This window comes from Crinia signifera, chromosome 9 (genome assembly GCF_055691185.1).
Source record: "Crinia signifera chromosome 9, ASM5569118v1, whole genome shotgun sequence".
Lineage (NCBI taxonomy): Eukaryota > Metazoa > Chordata > Amphibia > Anura > Myobatrachidae > Crinia > Crinia signifera.
The window spans coordinates 24250858-24268019 of record NC_139225.1 but is presented as its reverse complement, the minus strand read 5'-3'; the positions used below and the strand labels follow the sequence as shown (position 1 = coordinate 24268019).

General features: G+C 47.9%; 1 protein-coding gene across 7 annotated transcripts in view; it reads right to left on the bottom strand.

Moving 5' to 3' along the window:
* RXRA (retinoid X receptor alpha) overlaps positions 1-17162 on the bottom strand; it is a 148739-nt gene that overhangs the window by 62372 nt on the left and 69205 nt on the right. The window contains exon 1 of one of the 7 annotated variants that reach the window (XM_083158588.1): positions 6344-6838. The exons of 3 other annotated variants lie outside the window; for them this stretch is intronic. In XM_083158588.1, coding sequence (XP_083014714.1) covers positions 6344-6557 — 214 coding nt within the window. In that variant the 5' untranslated portion in view covers positions 6558-6838. Of the gene's footprint in view, positions 1-6343; positions 6839-17162 lie in introns of those variants that run through there. 3 more of the 7 variants (XM_083158587.1, XM_083158590.1, XM_083158589.1) reach the window with 3 other exon arrangements.

The window sequence follows — 17162 nt, the reverse complement described above, 5'->3', positions numbered from 1 at the left end:
GCTGATCTGAGTGCTGCAGCCGACAGGCAGACGTGTTCCGGATCGTCCCGCCAAATATCCCAAAACTCCTTTCTTTTATCCTGCATTTTCGGCCTTTGAGTTGGAGACGATCAACTGTAATCCCTGCATCATAATCTGTCACCTTCCGGGCCTTGTCTGCATGCCCCGTGCCTGGTTACTGGAGACTGTGACTCCAATAATAGTAAATGAGAGTTCACAGCTGGAAACAGGTTCTAGGAAACCATCCCAGGGGTGTGGAGTTCTGGGCATGATAAATAACTCCAGAGCCCCTTGTTGCTGGGTAAACAGACCAGGGCCAACCCAAGCCTGGACCTCCTAACCCTGGCCTTCTGCAGAGACCCCTGTGCGTCCCTTTCAAAACATATCAGTTGCTGTCACAGGCCTGACACCACAAATCTGTGAAGCGGTAACACGAGTCGGCCCGGGACCCCTGCCGTCATCCAGGATGCTTAAAATCAGCTAGAAGAGGGTCTGTCCCGTTGTTCATAGCAACCAATCAAATTCTATCATTTTCTAGAATGCAATAGAGAAATGGTAGACAGAACCAAGCTTTTGAAGCTTTAGTAAATTTAAGCACTTAGACAGGGATGGGGAACCTTCTGCCTTCCAGCTGTTGTGGGACTATACATCCCAGCATGCCCTGCAACAGTTGTAGCATGGTCACATAGCAAACTGTAACAAGGCATGCTGGGATGTGTAGTTCCACAACAACTGGAGGGCCGAAGGTTCCCCATCCCTGCTCTAAGAGCTCTACAACACCACAGCCAAGGCAAACAGAGAATAGGACAGGTAGCGAGAAGAAGGGGTGGCTGGATCTCCATATTGCTGGACTACAAATAACAGCATGCCCCGGCAGCATTCTATCTCAGTCTTTACTATCTGCCAGCAACCTGGCGCAAAAGTTGCATGAGGGTTTTCCATCAACAAACATGTATACATAGTGAGATCTGACAGATCCCTGGTAATGACTTCCTCATTGTGCTGTATGGTGATTACGGGCTGGGGAACACGCCGCTGTCCTCCGCTCACCTCGGCCCTGCCAGCCCTATGAGTCAGGGGACTGCAGTTACCACTCTGCGGAGCCCGGTGTTCCAGCTAGCACACATGAGCCGGGTTCCAGTGCGCTGCTTCTGGCGATGGGAACTCACCGCTCTGATGCATAATGGAACAGAAGTAATATTGCATAAACGTGTTACATCAGTGATCTCTTTATTTACACGTCACACATCCTCCTCCTGGTCGCTGCGAATTGGCAGGGAAAAGTTTGCCGAGCGCTTGAAAGGTCTATTATAAAGGCAAATCACAGCAGCTTATACACAGAGGAGAAGGAACTGCGGAACAGCCAACAACAACATTGTTACCTGCAGATGGCCACAATCCACCCAGCGGCCTTACGCTGGCGCCCTCCGCTCTATGATACTATATGCAGTGATGGCTAACCTTGACACTCCAGCTGTTGTTGATCTACGCATCCCAGCATGCCCTGCATCAGTTTTAGCATGGCCAAATAGTAAAACTGTAGCAGAGAATGCTGGGATGTGTAGTTCAACAACAGCAGGCGTGTCAAGGTTAGCCATCATCAAAAGATTGCGCCCCAATTCCTGTCAAGGGGCCGTTGGCATTGCCACTGTGCCTTGTCAACAGTCTGTGTCTTTGCAGTCCGTGGGGAACTAAAGGTCCCAGCATGCCAAAACCGACTGAGCGTGGCAAATGCGGTCGAGTCTGTGTATAGCAAGTTAGATACATCAGCTGATAGCACACTCTCTTATCGGTTTACAGGTGTGCTCGAGTAGCGGGCAAAACCAACAAGGCAAGGTCGACCGTCAAAATGTCGACATGAGTTTTAAATTTATTTATTTATTTTAGCCGACATGTGCAGACGGGTGGTATTTCATGCCCTACCATCCACTTTGGAGTGGTGGGAGAATAAAAATGTGCCCGAAGCATGGCGAGTGTGGTGAACCATGCCAGGGGACGCCGTGCGCGTTGTTGATGGTGTCCAGGTCGACATGTCATGAAAAACTCATTGATTGTCGACCTTTCCTAATTCTTGTGTCGAGCTTCCAACCCTGTCCACCTTAGCCATGTCGACCAATTTCAGGTGCCAACCCAAGCCCTGTCAACCTTCAGTGCATGTCGACCTAAAAAGGGTAATTCCAATGGCCCATATACCTAGTACATTCAGCTCAATGTTGACTACATCGTCAACAATGCATGTATGGCGCAAGGGATATCGTAATCCGCTCCTAACTTCAATGTTACAGGCTGTGTTAGAAAAATGACAGTAAGCAGCTGCTTGGTTGGTATTTTCTCTCTGTCCAGTGCTTTGTACATCTGCCCCAGTGACTGTATGAACAAATATTACCATAGAGCACCGGCCTACTCCCCAACAAGTCCCAATCAGGGACCCAACGCAGTGCTGGCACTAGGCTGCAGAACATTTTCCCTGTGCATAGCGGCGTAGTATGGCGCGCTGCGTAAACAAATGAAAGTGATAATTATAATAATGATTCCTGGAACAGGGTGGTGCAGGGATTTTCGCTACAATTGCCTGACACTTTCCTCTGTGGGGAAATAATACTTACGGGATGGCTAATTAGCGCGCTGTGGTTCCACGCTCCAGACTGCAGTCAACTCGGTGACTGAGCAGATAATGAATGAAGGCGTAAGTGCTGGAATAGGAGAGGCGGAGAGGGGTGAAGGCTTTATTAACCTACTGATTGGATACGTGAAGAAAGGCAGAATATAAACTTTTGAATTGCAACACGGCCAATGAAATGCGTTGTTGCAGCGGATCTGGAAAATGGCTGCAATGTCCAATGTCTATCCGATCAGCTCCGTATTGGGACCAACTTTGGTCGCATAGGGAGAGGTATCAGCAGTAGAAAGAAAGAAGTAATAATGCCACTGTATAGGTCATTGGTCCAACCTCATCTAGGGCTAGATTCTCTAAGCTTCAAAAGCGATAAAATGGAGAGTGATAAACAGCCAGCCAATCAGCTCCTGCCTGACATTTTTCAAACACAGTCTGTGACATGGCAGGTAGGAGCTGATTCGCTGGCTGTTTATCACTCTCCATTTTATCACTTTTGAAGCTTAGAGAATCTGGCCCTTAAGAGTATTGTGTTCAGTTCTGGAGGCCATATCTCCAGAAGGATATAAATACATTAGAGACTGTACAAAGAAGGGCAACTAAAATGGTGCATGGCCTACATCACAAAACGTACCAGGGAAGACTAAAAGATCTTAATATGTATACTTTAGAGCAGAGAAGGGGGGACATGATAGAAACTTTCAAATATATCAAGGGCTTCAACAAGGTACAGGTGGGAGACATTCTTCACAGGAAGAGGAGCAGCAGAACACGAGGACATGCACTGAAACTAGAGGGAGGAAGGTACAGGTGGAAGACATTCTTCACAGGAAGAGGAGCAACAGAACACGAGGACATGCACTGAAACTAGAGGGAGGAAGATTCAGGGGAAATCTAAGGAAGAATTACTTCACAGAAAGAGGAGTGGATAAGTGGAATAGCCTCCCATCAGAGGTGGTAGAGGCAAATACAGTAGAACAATTTAAACATGGATAAAGTGCGCTATATAAATAAATCTTACTTACATGCTTGGGATAAGCATATTGTTATCCTTACAAAGCAATAAGGATCAAATATGGATTGAGGCAACATGTTTAAAAAAGGGGGCAGACTAGATGGGCCAAGTGGTTCTTATCTGCCGTCAAATTCTATGTTTCTATGACCCCAACAACAGCAGCTCCATCCCAAATACACCTCATTTACAGTAGATGCCAACGCACATTGAAGGAGGCCATTTTGTGGGTGGGGCCAATATCCACCAGCTGCTGATTCACCTCCTATAAAAGGCACAGCTGACCGACACGCCTTAAACACAGCCGAGTAGACACACACGTTGAGGTGGCATGAAACTGGCTCCCTTCCATCATGTCTGGTCATGCGGCGACCACCCTGCACCTCTCTTACCTTTCCCCCCCCCCCATCTCTAGGAGAAATGTTGGGTTGAGAAGTAACAGGGTCGTGTTTCCTCAAGGTTGCAATCTATTGTGCCTGCCGAACAGCGTGGAGGGCAGAACAAGCGCCGGCAGCATCCATATCCCCATTTGTGGTGCGTTCCCATGACAACGCCATACAGGAGACGCATGAGCTATAGGTCGCGTAAGGAGTAATGGCAGGCGGCGGTGTCTGCTTTCCCTTTCACGGTGACTTTGTCTTTCCAAGGTTTGCTGACTAATAGTGTGCCCACTCTTTATTCTGCATTATTCGCCTTTTTGACCCCTGACCAAGATGCACTTATCCGGATAACGTCACTGATGGTGCTTTCTGTCTGTGTTTAGAATTACTCGCTAATAACTGAGGGCTCTATTTACTAAGCCGAGGTGAGGATACAGTACCGGACAATCAGCTTCTAACTGTCATTTATTCAAACAGCCTGGTAGTTAGGAGTGGACTGGTTGGTACTTTGGGCCAGGTACACTGTACATAACCTCCCAACATGACCCTCTCCAGGAGGGACACATTGCTCTGCTCCCGCTCTTCCCTCTTAATGTGTGATTGCCATCACCTATGGGGAAGCACCTTTCGGTACATGTTTAGTTTCATGGCGGCCGATATATCGGCCGATCCGATGCGATTTTTTACCTGTTCATAATCCCACTATCCAGTACGCATGAAGTTGATTTTATATAGTGTGGGGAGCGCAGCGAGCCACCGAGCCCGAAGCGTGGCGAGCGCAGCGAGCCCTGCGAATTCCTGCGCTCGCCACACTATGTAAAATCAACACCATGCGTAGTGGATAGTGGGGTTATGAACAGGTAAAAAAATTGCATCGGATTGCATCGAATCGGCCGATATATTGGCCGATATTGCATCCGATATATCGGCCGCCGTGAAACTAAAAAAGTACCCATCTTTCTTATCAATTAACCTGTTCAACACAGATGAAGGTTATCATGCATGAAGTAGAAAATCCAGCCAATCAGAGCATTAGAATACTCTCAGGACAAGTCTAACCTGTGTCCACAGTAGGAGCGCAGTCACATGATTTGACCAACCTGTAGCCAATCAGAGCATTAGACCTCTCACAGGACTACACCAACTTCAATGTAGTGATTTTATAATGTGCTTCATTAATGTATCCATTCTATCTATAGTGCAGAGATACACTGCAGAGCCCCACAGTCAGAGAGACTGACAGGCGCCCAGAGTAACCCATACAGGCGAGGCTGCCGGCTGCGCCAGACTCTATGGGAGACACCGTGAACCTCCACAAACAGAAAAAAAGATAAAATAGTGAACGGAGAGGAAAAACATTAACTCAACAAGGACTTTCTATACCATTAATGCAGCCGGCCCTGTATGAATCCCAGGCCGGCAAAACACTCACGCCGGGTTCCATAAGAATTGCTGAAAGTCACACTTTACCACTGCGCTGACGTATAATACATGGAAACAGAAGTCACTGTTGTATCGGTATATGTTACGCAATACGAGGTACTAGCTCCTGGTATCCTGTCAATCAGATATGAGGCTGCTGTACAAATATATTATATACACAGCTAATAATCAATGCATCACGCCCCCAGGTTATAGAACAACAGGCCTATATAACAAGAACCGGACGCTTCTGCTGCGGGTGAACAACAACTCTCAGCATGCCCTGAACTCCCCAGAGCTGCATGCTACTAGCTGCAGGTGAACAACAACTCTCAGCATGCCCTGAACTCCCCAGAACTGCATGCTATTAGCTGCGGGTGAACAACAAGTCTCAGCATGCCCTGCAATAACAGCAAAAACAAAGAAGGCAGAATAAACTTTATTAAAAATAAAATAAAAAAAAAAGAAATCGTGCACCTTCGGGTGATTTACCCCAATTGCAGGGAACTCTGAAGGTGGCATTAGCAGGAGACAGGTGGCAGGAAGTAACGCAGACAATGTATCCCTGGGACAGATACACTGTGACAATCTCCTGTCCAGGTGTCACCTGACAGGACAGCCCTCACTGACACACTGCTGCTAGACACTCCCAGACACACACACCTGTCCAATGACAGCCACCTGCCACAGGTGGCCCTCCAGGGGCATGCTGAGAGCTGGAGTGCCACAGGACGCCTAGCACAGAACCAGGGGCTGCTGCCCTGCCCTAGTGCAGCTGAGCGACTATCCCAAGGTAATGTACTGACTGTTCACCTGACAGGTGGAGACTGGAACCAGCCTGGCTGATTAGCCAGATCCCAGCTTGCAGCTTGCTGTTGGGGAGGAAGACAGAGGTTAAAAAAAAAAAGGACTTACCCAGGACCACCGAGAGCTGCCAAGTCCCCGGTGTGACAGGCCAGGGGGTCGTTGGAGTGGCTAGCTGGCTGGCGGCAGGCACATTCCAGCAACCAGGGGTTAAAGACAACAGCTGATGGTTATACACAGTGTGCAGTTCCTGTAGGAGATGTGACAAGAGGCTGCTGATAAGTTCCCAGCCTAGCCCAGCCAAGGACCTCCCCCTCTCCAACATCTGCAGATTAAAGAGATTCTGATAATAGGGGGCAGCCCCCTACCAGCACAGACACAGGGGACCGCCACAGCCACGCTGCTAACCCCTTCACTGCCGCCGTCCCAGGGGGGGGATTGCCTGGGACCAAGCTGCTAGCGTCTGTGGATTACAGCGGAGTTCTGCTGCCGTCTGTTTGTACACCCGGTCGGTGGTCCCCGTAAGGAGACAATGTTGGCTTGCTCTTGGCAAATTAATGACAAAAACATCCAGTTGGGGAGGAAAGCGTGTTATCTCTACCTTCTGCGGACTGCGACACCGCAACGTGTCTATGGGAAAAATGTATGAAGCTCTGAGAAGTGGTATCTCTCCCCCATAAAGAATGTTATGTGGAAGGTAATAATGCTCCAGCCAATCAGCCCCTAACTGTCAATGTACATATTTGTCACTGGCGTGCTGTCACTAACAGAGCACGGTATCGCTCTATACAGGGTTTCTATTGCGCCGGACAGATTTGCGGGACAATCTGCGTGTCCTGGACGAATGTCAAAAAATAACAAAATCTTAAGGCCCGTACACACTGGGCGACTTTGAGCTGAACTTAGCTCAAAACAGCAAATTTGAGCGGCTTTCAGCTCAAAGCCGCCTAGTGTGTATGCCCCAGCGATGAGCGCTGCTACACGCTCCCGCAACATCAACGGAAAAGCCGTTCAGCTGCTGGTAATACCAGCAGCTGAACGGCTTTGAGGACGCAAAGGCCCCCCCCCCCCCCCCCCCCGGCAGGGGGAAAGCCACTCAGTGTGTATGGACTCAGCGGATTTTTGCCCAGCAATAATAGCGATCATCGATGTCCATACACGCTGGGCATAGATGCCCAGTGTGTATGGACCTTTACTGACAGCTAGTATTTTTTTTTACTGACATACACATAGATGTATACATGTTGGACAAAATAAAAAAAATTGCAAAACCGCAGCGTGGATACCAGGACCGCCTGTATTATAGCAGTCACTGCTGCTTGTAAATTCCACTCCAAAATTTAAAAATACCATATTAGCCGGCGTATAAGACGACCCCCCAACATTTCCAATCAAAATATAGAGTTTGTTATATAAGTGCACCCGGCGTATAAGACGACCCTCCCACTTGGAGGCATGTTTTTCAGGGGGAAAAAGTAGTCTTATACGCCAGCAAATACAGTATTTGGGGCCAGATTCTCTAAGCTTCAAAAGTGATAAAATGGAGAGTGATAAACAGCCAGCCAATCAGCTCCTACCTGCCATGTCACAGGCTGTGTTTGAAAAATGTCAGACAGGAGCTGATTGGCTGGCTGTTTATCACTCTCCATGTTATCACTTTTGAAGCTTAGAGAATCTGGCCCTTGGTCCTCAGAAAAAGCTGGTGATTTTTAAAAGAACGCAGGAAGGGGGCATTTATCTCCCCACCCCCTTATCTACCGTTTCCTTTTTCCTACTGCTGTCACTTATCTGACTGGAGCTGGTCACAGCCTCAGAGATACGCAAGTTCCATGCCTGGAAGAGAAGTGCGCGAAAGCATTAAAAATAAAAACACCGCTCCGTAATACGTCCAGAATGGAAAGAAGGAGGAGTAATGCGACAGAGCATCTGCATTCCTGCGTCCTTGTGCAATCGAGTTCAGCCATCGTATAGAACATATTTTGATAATTTAGCACATAGAAGGCTTGGGCGCATCTAGTTTGCTCTAATCAATACACGTGTATCCCCCACCCATGGAAATCACGCACAGTCCTAATGTGGAAAGCAGATCACTGGGGAGCAGTGTGGGTGTGTGTGGGGGGGGGACCCGGTACTTGTGTAGTTTCACAGCGCCAGCATGGCGCCGCGCTACTTCCGGGTTCTACGCTCGCCACAAACTATGTTAAAAAAAGTAACTTAACTCCATGCCAACATGGATAGTTCATACCTCCACTATCCATGTTGGCATGGAGTTGATTTTAAATAGCGTGGCGAGCGTAGCGAGCCACCGAGCCCGCAGCGTGGTGATACATTAATACACAGGGACGAGAGTCCTATATGACACATGAGGACAGCCATGGTGCATACAAGCCAGTGATGCAACAGATCAGGGTCAGCGTCTCCAGCCTTAAGCTGACAAGACCTGCTGGGACTTGTAGTTCAACAAGTGGCAAGCTACAGCCTTTTCAATGCTAGATCCTCAGGGTAGACGGGAACAACCCCCTCACTAGGTCGCTTAACGGTGACTGAACAACCCCCTCACTTAACGGTGACTGAAAACATAGGGTACGTGCTAGACTAATTGTGCGTCGACGGTTTCAGGTGTCAACACTGGCACCCAAAAATACATGAAAAAGCGCATATCAATCTCTTCATGTATCGGCATTCCCCAAGTCAACCTTTCTTCATTGCCAACCTAGTTCGTCGTCCTTTTGACAAAATCATCATAGTACATGTTGACCTTTGGTCAAGGTGACCTACCACTGTCCTATGTACCGGGCGACTGGGGCAGTTAGGAGCGCTGGTGTAATCTACAGCTAGACCTTTTTTGGCCTTGCTCCAGTAAACGTCGTGGCAGCTCCCACTGGGTTCCGTTACTTGCAGTGATGTCATGCTGCCAATAGGGGGCGCTGAGACCTGTGCGAGCCTGGGCACCCTAAGCTCAAATATCTACAAAGGCGTGTGTTGTAAAGCGGTGTCCGTCTGAATTGTCCACTTCTTCCATGGCCGATCAACTGCAAAATAACATTATTTAACACAGTTGTAGATCATGGAATGCTGGCTCTTGTAGTTCCCCGCAGCGGGGCGGGTGTAGTAGCACTCGTATCTGGGTTCGCCGGCTGATATTTTGAATTTCAGCCATTTAAAATCAAATCTACTGTAAGGGCCTATAGGAAATAACAAGTGCTGCAGTCTTTGTATATAAGGAGCGTTTTACATGGGCGACTACAAAACTGCATCACTGACTGCGTTCGCTGATTTACGGCATGGCAGGGCCACACATCCGGAATTGCCTGTCTGACGAGTTCACACTGCACATTCCGCTGTCCTGCCACCCGCATAGATACACCGTGACCCTATGCACAGTACTCAAAGACGACTGCTCTGGAGGTTTGCAATCGTGCAAAAAGTTCCAAGCTTGACTGATTGTACGGTAATTGCGTCGACCACTGATGGTCAACACGGCTAAGCGACATGAAATAGGTTGACATGGCTAAGGCCAACAGGGTTGGAAGGTTGACACAAGCATTAGGTCGGCAATGGCTAGGTCGACACTCAAAAGGTCAACATGGGGGTTTCACCTGGTTTTTTTTTTCAGCTGACGTGTCGACAGGAGGTATTTCATGCCCTACCATCTACTAGGGTCTGGAGGGAGAAGAGAATAGTGTGCCAAGATGTACTATGGCTTGGAGTGTGATGAAATAAAGAAATATAAAGTCCCGGCCATTGCGCTCCTAACTGTCATATTACAAGTTGTGTTTTTAAAAATGACAGAAGCTGGTTGGCTGGCCAGTTTATCTCTCTCCTATCTCCAGACCAATGAATATTATTTATTTACTTTTTTCATGATTTTTGGGGCTTTTTCAAACTTTATCCGTGCGGACGCCAACTGCAGAGGAGATCTCGTAAAACTGTAAGGGGGAAAAAAACGCACATAAAGGGAAGAGGGCCCTGCCCGTCAGCGCTTACCATCTAACTCCCCATTATCTAGCACCCAGCTCTTATTCCCACACGTGCTAATCGCCCGACTTGGGTTTATTAGTCAAAATGCTGACATTAAAAATGCCGACATGGGTTTCTCATTGTTTTTTTTTCTTTGAAACCTTCTTGTTCTTACTTCACTATCCAAGAGTGGACATAGAGTTAGATTATAATAGTGTGCCATGCGAGGGGATGCGGTACACTTATATCAGGCATGTCCAAACTATGGCCCTCCAGCTGTTGTGAAACTACAAGTCCCATGATGCCTTGCAACAGGTTTGCTATTATGTCATTCTAAAACTATGGCAAGGCATGTTGGGATGTGTAGTTTCACAACAGCTGGAGGGCCATAGTTTGGACATGTCTGACTTACATGGTAACCTTGTTGACTCATGTCGACATAGGGGACCACCGCCCCCACCCCAAAAAAAAATACACAACCTGTCAACTTTTTGACATGTCGACACTATAAATATCAGCAAATTGACCATGTCGGCACAGTGACCAGTTCGTCATAACGAATGTTGGCATTTGGAACATGTCGGTATTCTGACTGTTTGCCAATGCTTGTGGGTATTTTGAATATGATGCTGAAGCCGTAATAAGCCTGCAATTAATATGCATGTAAAGGGAATGAGCTGCAGAGAAGACATAGGAGCCAGTAATTGATGGTTAATGAGAGGAGCAGCCTCTCCCCCCTTCTCCTACCCAGGCCCTCGCTCCCCTCCTCATCGTCCTGGAGGGAGCTACAAAAGTATACCAGTTTCCGATCCCCCCCTCTGCCTGTTACATGAACATTCCTACAGAGTTATTTCAGGCAGCCTGCTAACCTCATATACTGTATATAAGGAGCCACATGGAGACTGGGCGCTCTACGTGAGATCCTCTTCATGTTCGCAGCGCGCACAGATACATTAACCTCATCATTTATTTATATTACGCCGCTCGCGGCCATTGGGAAAATTCTACTCATATACAGGATGACACACTCCAAAAAACTCCCAGCTTATATAAACTCAGCCGGAGTCCACATGCTACGTCGCTGTATCAGACTGTCAGCTCTCACCAGCAGGGCCCTCGCTCCTCCTGCGCTTTTCTTATGTAGAGTACACACCAGAACAATCATGAGACGACCATACGATGGTCATACGATCTGTTGGAGCACACAATCCGATCGCGATCTGTACCCAGCAGCAGGTAGGATCTGCAAAACGACCAAACGACCAGTGGGGACGCGCATCGGATCGGAATCGGATCTAAAACATGCCCAATTTACATAAAATCGCTCGAGATTGTATCTAAATTCGGAGAATTAAGGATAAGTCGTTCTGTTGTTTACCCACCATTAGACTAGAGATGGAGCCGGCTCCATCTTTGAAGTGGATGGCGATTCTGACGCCATCCACCGCCAGCGGCCGGCTACCGCCAGGGGCGCCGGAGCTTGTCAGGGGTCCCCCCCCCCAAACTGGGCAGCATCTCCCTGAAGCGGGGATGGGCAGGGAGACACTGCCCAGCTGCCGTGATCCGCAGTGATACTGGCACGCGCGTCCCAGTCTCTATCGCCGGCGCTCGCCAGTGAAAGGCATCTGGCGAGCGCCGGCCAAAGATGGAGCCGGCTCCATCTGTACATGATGCAGCTCTAGGTTGACAGAAATTAGGTCGACAGTTAATACATCGACCACTATTGGTCATCAGGCAATAGGTTGAAACCTGAAAAAGGTCGACATGATCTAGGTCGACACTGACAAGACAAAAGATCAACCCAATCAAAAGGTTGACCTGGAAATCTGCCAACATTCCCACCATATAAGGGTACAGAGTCCCCTCGCCATGCTTCACTTGCATCGTAAAGTCTGTTTAAAAAAAAAAAAAAACTCTTGAAAACTCATGTCCACCTTTTCACACATCGACCATTGACATGTTGATTGTGTTGAACTAGACCGTGTCAACCACTGACTGTCAACAATCCACCAGAACCAGATATAATGATCATTTTATCTCTACCTGGTTACGATGCACAACAAGTCCCATCTTGCTCCGACAGCCAATCTGCTGTTTGCAGCGTGTTTCTTTGCCATTACATAAATCAATGCATAAGTATATTTAAATAGCGCACACATATTCCGCAGAGTTGTACAGATAATATGCCAGTTACATTGGCCCCTGGTGAGTTACACTCTATATTCCCAATTACTTGGACACATACAACCGCTTCTGTTAATATTTTGACATCTGCTAATTAACCAATCAGTATGGGTTTTTGAAACCCAAGCAGACAGGGAGAACATACAAACTGAACACAAACAGTCCTCAAACTACCACGTTCCATGTGTCTGTGATGAGGACAGCTCTGGTACCCTGAATACTGTACATGGATACAGGGGTCAGTCGCCCCGAGATCATCTGTTCCATGAACACCCCTCTGCCCAGAACGTGGTTTCAGATGACGATCGGCATAAAATATTTCTCCGAGAAGAGACGCCTCGTGAGCGGTGCTGAGATCAGAATAATTACGTGAAGTGGATTAACCCCTCAGCTCCCAGCAGAAATCAGCATTTGGCCTTAGGCAACATGGGCAGGCAGAGGGTACTTGGCAGCGGCATCTATGGGGCACCCAGAGGTTGTAGGGGGGGGGAGGGGGTGCAAAGAATCAGACTCTGAACATTCTGCAAATTAACATTTACTACCAGCATTGTATTATCAATCATGGACATTGCGGCAGGTGACACGTCTTCTGGCCACATGGACGTCGCCGTTACCCGTCGGCACTCACGAGTGTCAGCAGAATGTCAGAATGCTGACTGAGGTTCAGTATGATTTACCCACAGTCAAAATACTGACACATTCGAAATGTCGACATGTATTATGCCGAATGGTCGAACTGTCGACACACCCAAAATACCGACATTTACTATGTCGTTGTGTCAAAAAGTCGACATGGGTTTTTCTTGTAGTTTTTTGTGTCTAAATCGACTTAGGTCGCCATGGTTCAGGCTCGGTGCCTCATTGCCCTTGGCCCACTATTATATTCTCTCTCTATGCTCTGCGATAGTAAAGTATGAAAAAAGTTGTTTTGTTTTTTTAAGAAATCATGAAAAACTCGACTTTTTGACTTGTCAACATTGTAAATATTGGCATTTTGACCGTGTCGGAATGATGTATGGCATTTTGACTGTGGGTAAACTGACCGCATACCCCTGACCGCCATGTTACAGGCTGGGAGTCCCATCTACTAACGAGTTTTAGCTGGTAAATAGTGCTCCAGCCAATCAGCACCTGCCACGTGTTTTAAAAATAAAAGGTACTGGTTGTTACTTTATCGCTGTCCACTTTATCTCTCGCCAAGTTTTAGTATAGAGACCCCATATGTGACACGGGCGTCTCTGTGCGGACACACGGAACACATCTGCCTCCTGGAAGGGGCGGCAGATGGGAGCCTGTGAGGGGGGCGGCAGATGGGAGCGTGATTCAGGTCCTTTATTTACACCTGGCCGGGAAGATGGATCCTGAGCGATCCCCAACCGAGGTCACAGCCTCAAATCCAACCAAGGCACTGTGTGTGTGGAGTTTGTATGTTCTCCCATTGTCCAGTGGGATAACATTGGGAGTTGGTGGTGTGCGCCTACTGGAAAGGCGGAAGTGTTGCCCCTAGCAACCAGCTACTGATCTATAAAATGCACTAGAGGAATGATAGTTGCTATAAGATCTCCACTTTTGCGCTTTAGAAGGTATAATAAATATCCCCGATAGACTGTAAGCCCCAATGGGCAGGAAGTGATGCGAATGGCGGACGTTCTCAGCGCAGCACAATACGCTATCCTGATACAAACGTATTAAATCCATTCAGATAACGGCAGCGAGTGAAAGTGAAACGCAGATCACTTATTACATGACGTCACCTTGTACAGCTGTGTCCTGGTGACAGTGATGGGTCTATCTAATGACACAGAACAATGGGAAGGAGGGCCGGCTGCATGCGTGTGCTTGTCTGCGTGTGTGTGTCTCTTGTACAGTCCCAGGATCAAAGCCACCCCATGCTCCCTTACATCACCGCTTCTCCACAGCCAGATTTATGTCTGCAGAGGGACTTCCAGCACACAGCTTCCACCTGCGCACACAGCACATTCCGCCTGTTCTGCAAGTCTCTGCCTGCAAGCCTACAATGAGCTCTGCAGAGCGCTGCTCCGCAACCTGGGGAACCTACATCCAAAGAAAGTCCAAATTCTGGTGCATCTCCTGCAGCACCGACCCCCAACGTGAACCATTCCTGCAACTTATCTGTGCGGTCCTATAAGTCCAGACTCATCCGATGGAGCCACAAGGGCACATCCTGATGCACGGGGTGGCCCTCTATAGCCCTAAAAAGGGACGCTCGCGCACAGTACTCCCAATCTCCGCAGTATGTTATAATGAGACACCATTCTGTGATAACATTACGGCAGGCCTGTTATTCAAGCTATAACTATGGCAACAATGCAGGAAGAAGCTGGGGGCTGCAAGTCAAGGCTTGGAGGGCTGCATGGGTACACAGCCAAATGATCAACAGTGTCAATATTACCTGATGCTCAGCCCAACGCTCGGTTATTCTGAAGGACTCGTACAGGAAAGTAGACAGGACCTCGCTAATTACATTGCTGACTGGGCCATCTGCATTATCCTGCGTTTAAAGGTCTTTTGTGTCAACCTTAATAGTGTCGACCTAAGGCCCGTATACCGACATCATCTTTTTTCCAAGATCAACCCAGTGCACGTCGACATTTTGACGCCAACCTATTAACGTTCTACCCAAACACTGCCTGTGATCTAATCCACACACCCCTGCCTGATCATCCATTACGGACTGAGAACATACCGACACACTGCCAAGATCTGTGCTCATGTACAAATAAATCCAACGCAAGACGTTAAGGAAAATGCCCCCCCCCCCCCCCCAACCAAACACCCAGCGCCCCGATATCTGCTGTAATCCAAAACTCGAAGCGGCATTAAACTAATCTCAGCCTTACCAATATGCTGCCACAGGTGGCAGGGCCTCTCCTTTTATCCTCCATGCCTGCCAGATCCAATTACTGCCCGAAAAACGTAAAAATCAATACCCGGCCAGACAAGGGGCCCCGGCCGTCTGCTGCCCAGGATCTTCGTGCAGCAGACCCCACGCAGACACAACCCGGGGGACGGAGACGACATATCTATAGTGTTTGTTTGCAAATCCTTAATAATGCGCAAAACCCTCCATCGGGAATAAAGTCGGAGAGGGTTATTTCAATGGCTGCGGATCAAAAACCACAGGAACCGGGAGGCCGGGCTAATTACGGTCGACATGCATCGGATTGACCATTGAAAGGCGACAGGGCTTAAGTCAACTCATGAAATAGATCGACAACATGAGTGAGATCGACAAGGTTGGAAGGTCGACACAAGCATTAATGGGAAGGGGGACAGTCAAAAAGTCGACATGAGTGCTTCACGTTTTTGTCCCAAATGTCGACATAGTCGAAATGGACCCCATCAAAGTCTTGCACACTTATTTTATTCTACCACGAGTAGATGGTAGGGTATGAAATAGTGCCTGTCGGCACATGTCGGCTCAGAAAAAAAAAAGAAAAGAAAAACTCACGTCGAATTTTTGACTGTCAACCTTCCCTTTGTCGACTTAATGCTTGTGTGGACCTTCCAATCATGTTGACCTATTTCAGTTGTCAACCTTCCGTGGTCAATTTGAAAAAAGTCAAATATCTTAACATCGGACGCCGGCGGCCATTGCTACGACAGAGCAGCCAATGAATTTGCTGTAGATTTTCTGCCTTAGTAATATCACTGGTTAGTAGTGAAAGGGGAGCGTTAGTTAATACGACAAATGCTACCTACCCAGCGTCTTGCCCTTATCAGGAAAGGCAAATTTCCTGTGTAGATTATCTTGGAAGTACGGTCACATTATGTACCGTCAGGCTGATACCGTATAGAACGCAGCCCTGCCCCACCGTTAATGTCCTTCAAACCTCTGTCAGATATTTCTAGATACAAGAAGAAAAAAACCCAGACATAACAAGGTTATCTAGGTCTTCGAAGCGTGTTGGGACGACTCAGAGTTCATGGATCATGAAACCTGGATTTAATAGCGACCACGTAGCGAAGGAAAACGGACAGATTAATCTAACACATTGATACGCATGTGCACTGTGCCGTTTAATAGCGTAAATATATAGTCATCCCTCCCCCCCGTTTCCGGATGCAGATTTTTTTTTTTTACTGACAGCTTGTAACTACACTACGGTGTTTTGCATCAGAAGCCACCGGAGGAATACACCACGCGGAACAATGGTATGGAATATTCATGTTTAGGTCGCGTCCTGTATATTTCACCAATGGCGTCGTTCTAACCGGCCTTATAGGCGGTGACGGTTTTTGACACTGTAGTGGCTTGTGCTGTGTTATATCAGACACCGGACACAAGCTTCTTCATGTGGTAGCATCAGGAGTCACAGGGCCTGATCAGGTGACCCTGCCGGAAACGGACCGGTGCCAAGATTTTTTTTTATATATATCAGTCCTCGAGTGGAATGCGGACTCACCCCAGTCACCCGGTGACAAAATGACAAAACGCAGCCCTGCACTTAGTTACACAAGGTTAACGGTCACCAGCAACATCCGTCCATAACATATATACAATCTATGTATATATAAAAGGCTAACGACTGCTCAGCTCTATGAGGTGAAGTACCACCACTAACCACTAGAGGCCACTCGACGGACCAAATTACTGTGTGTGCTAAAAGACGTCAGAACAGAAAGTGAAAGCAATTTTTGCAGGGACGCTGGTCTGTTGTAAACGTGCTGGATATGGAGAGAGGGAGCGGAGAAGACAGAGATTGGAGGCAGGAGCAGACAGGGACTGGGATGGAGAGTTTTTGAGCTCAAAATGGTCACAGCT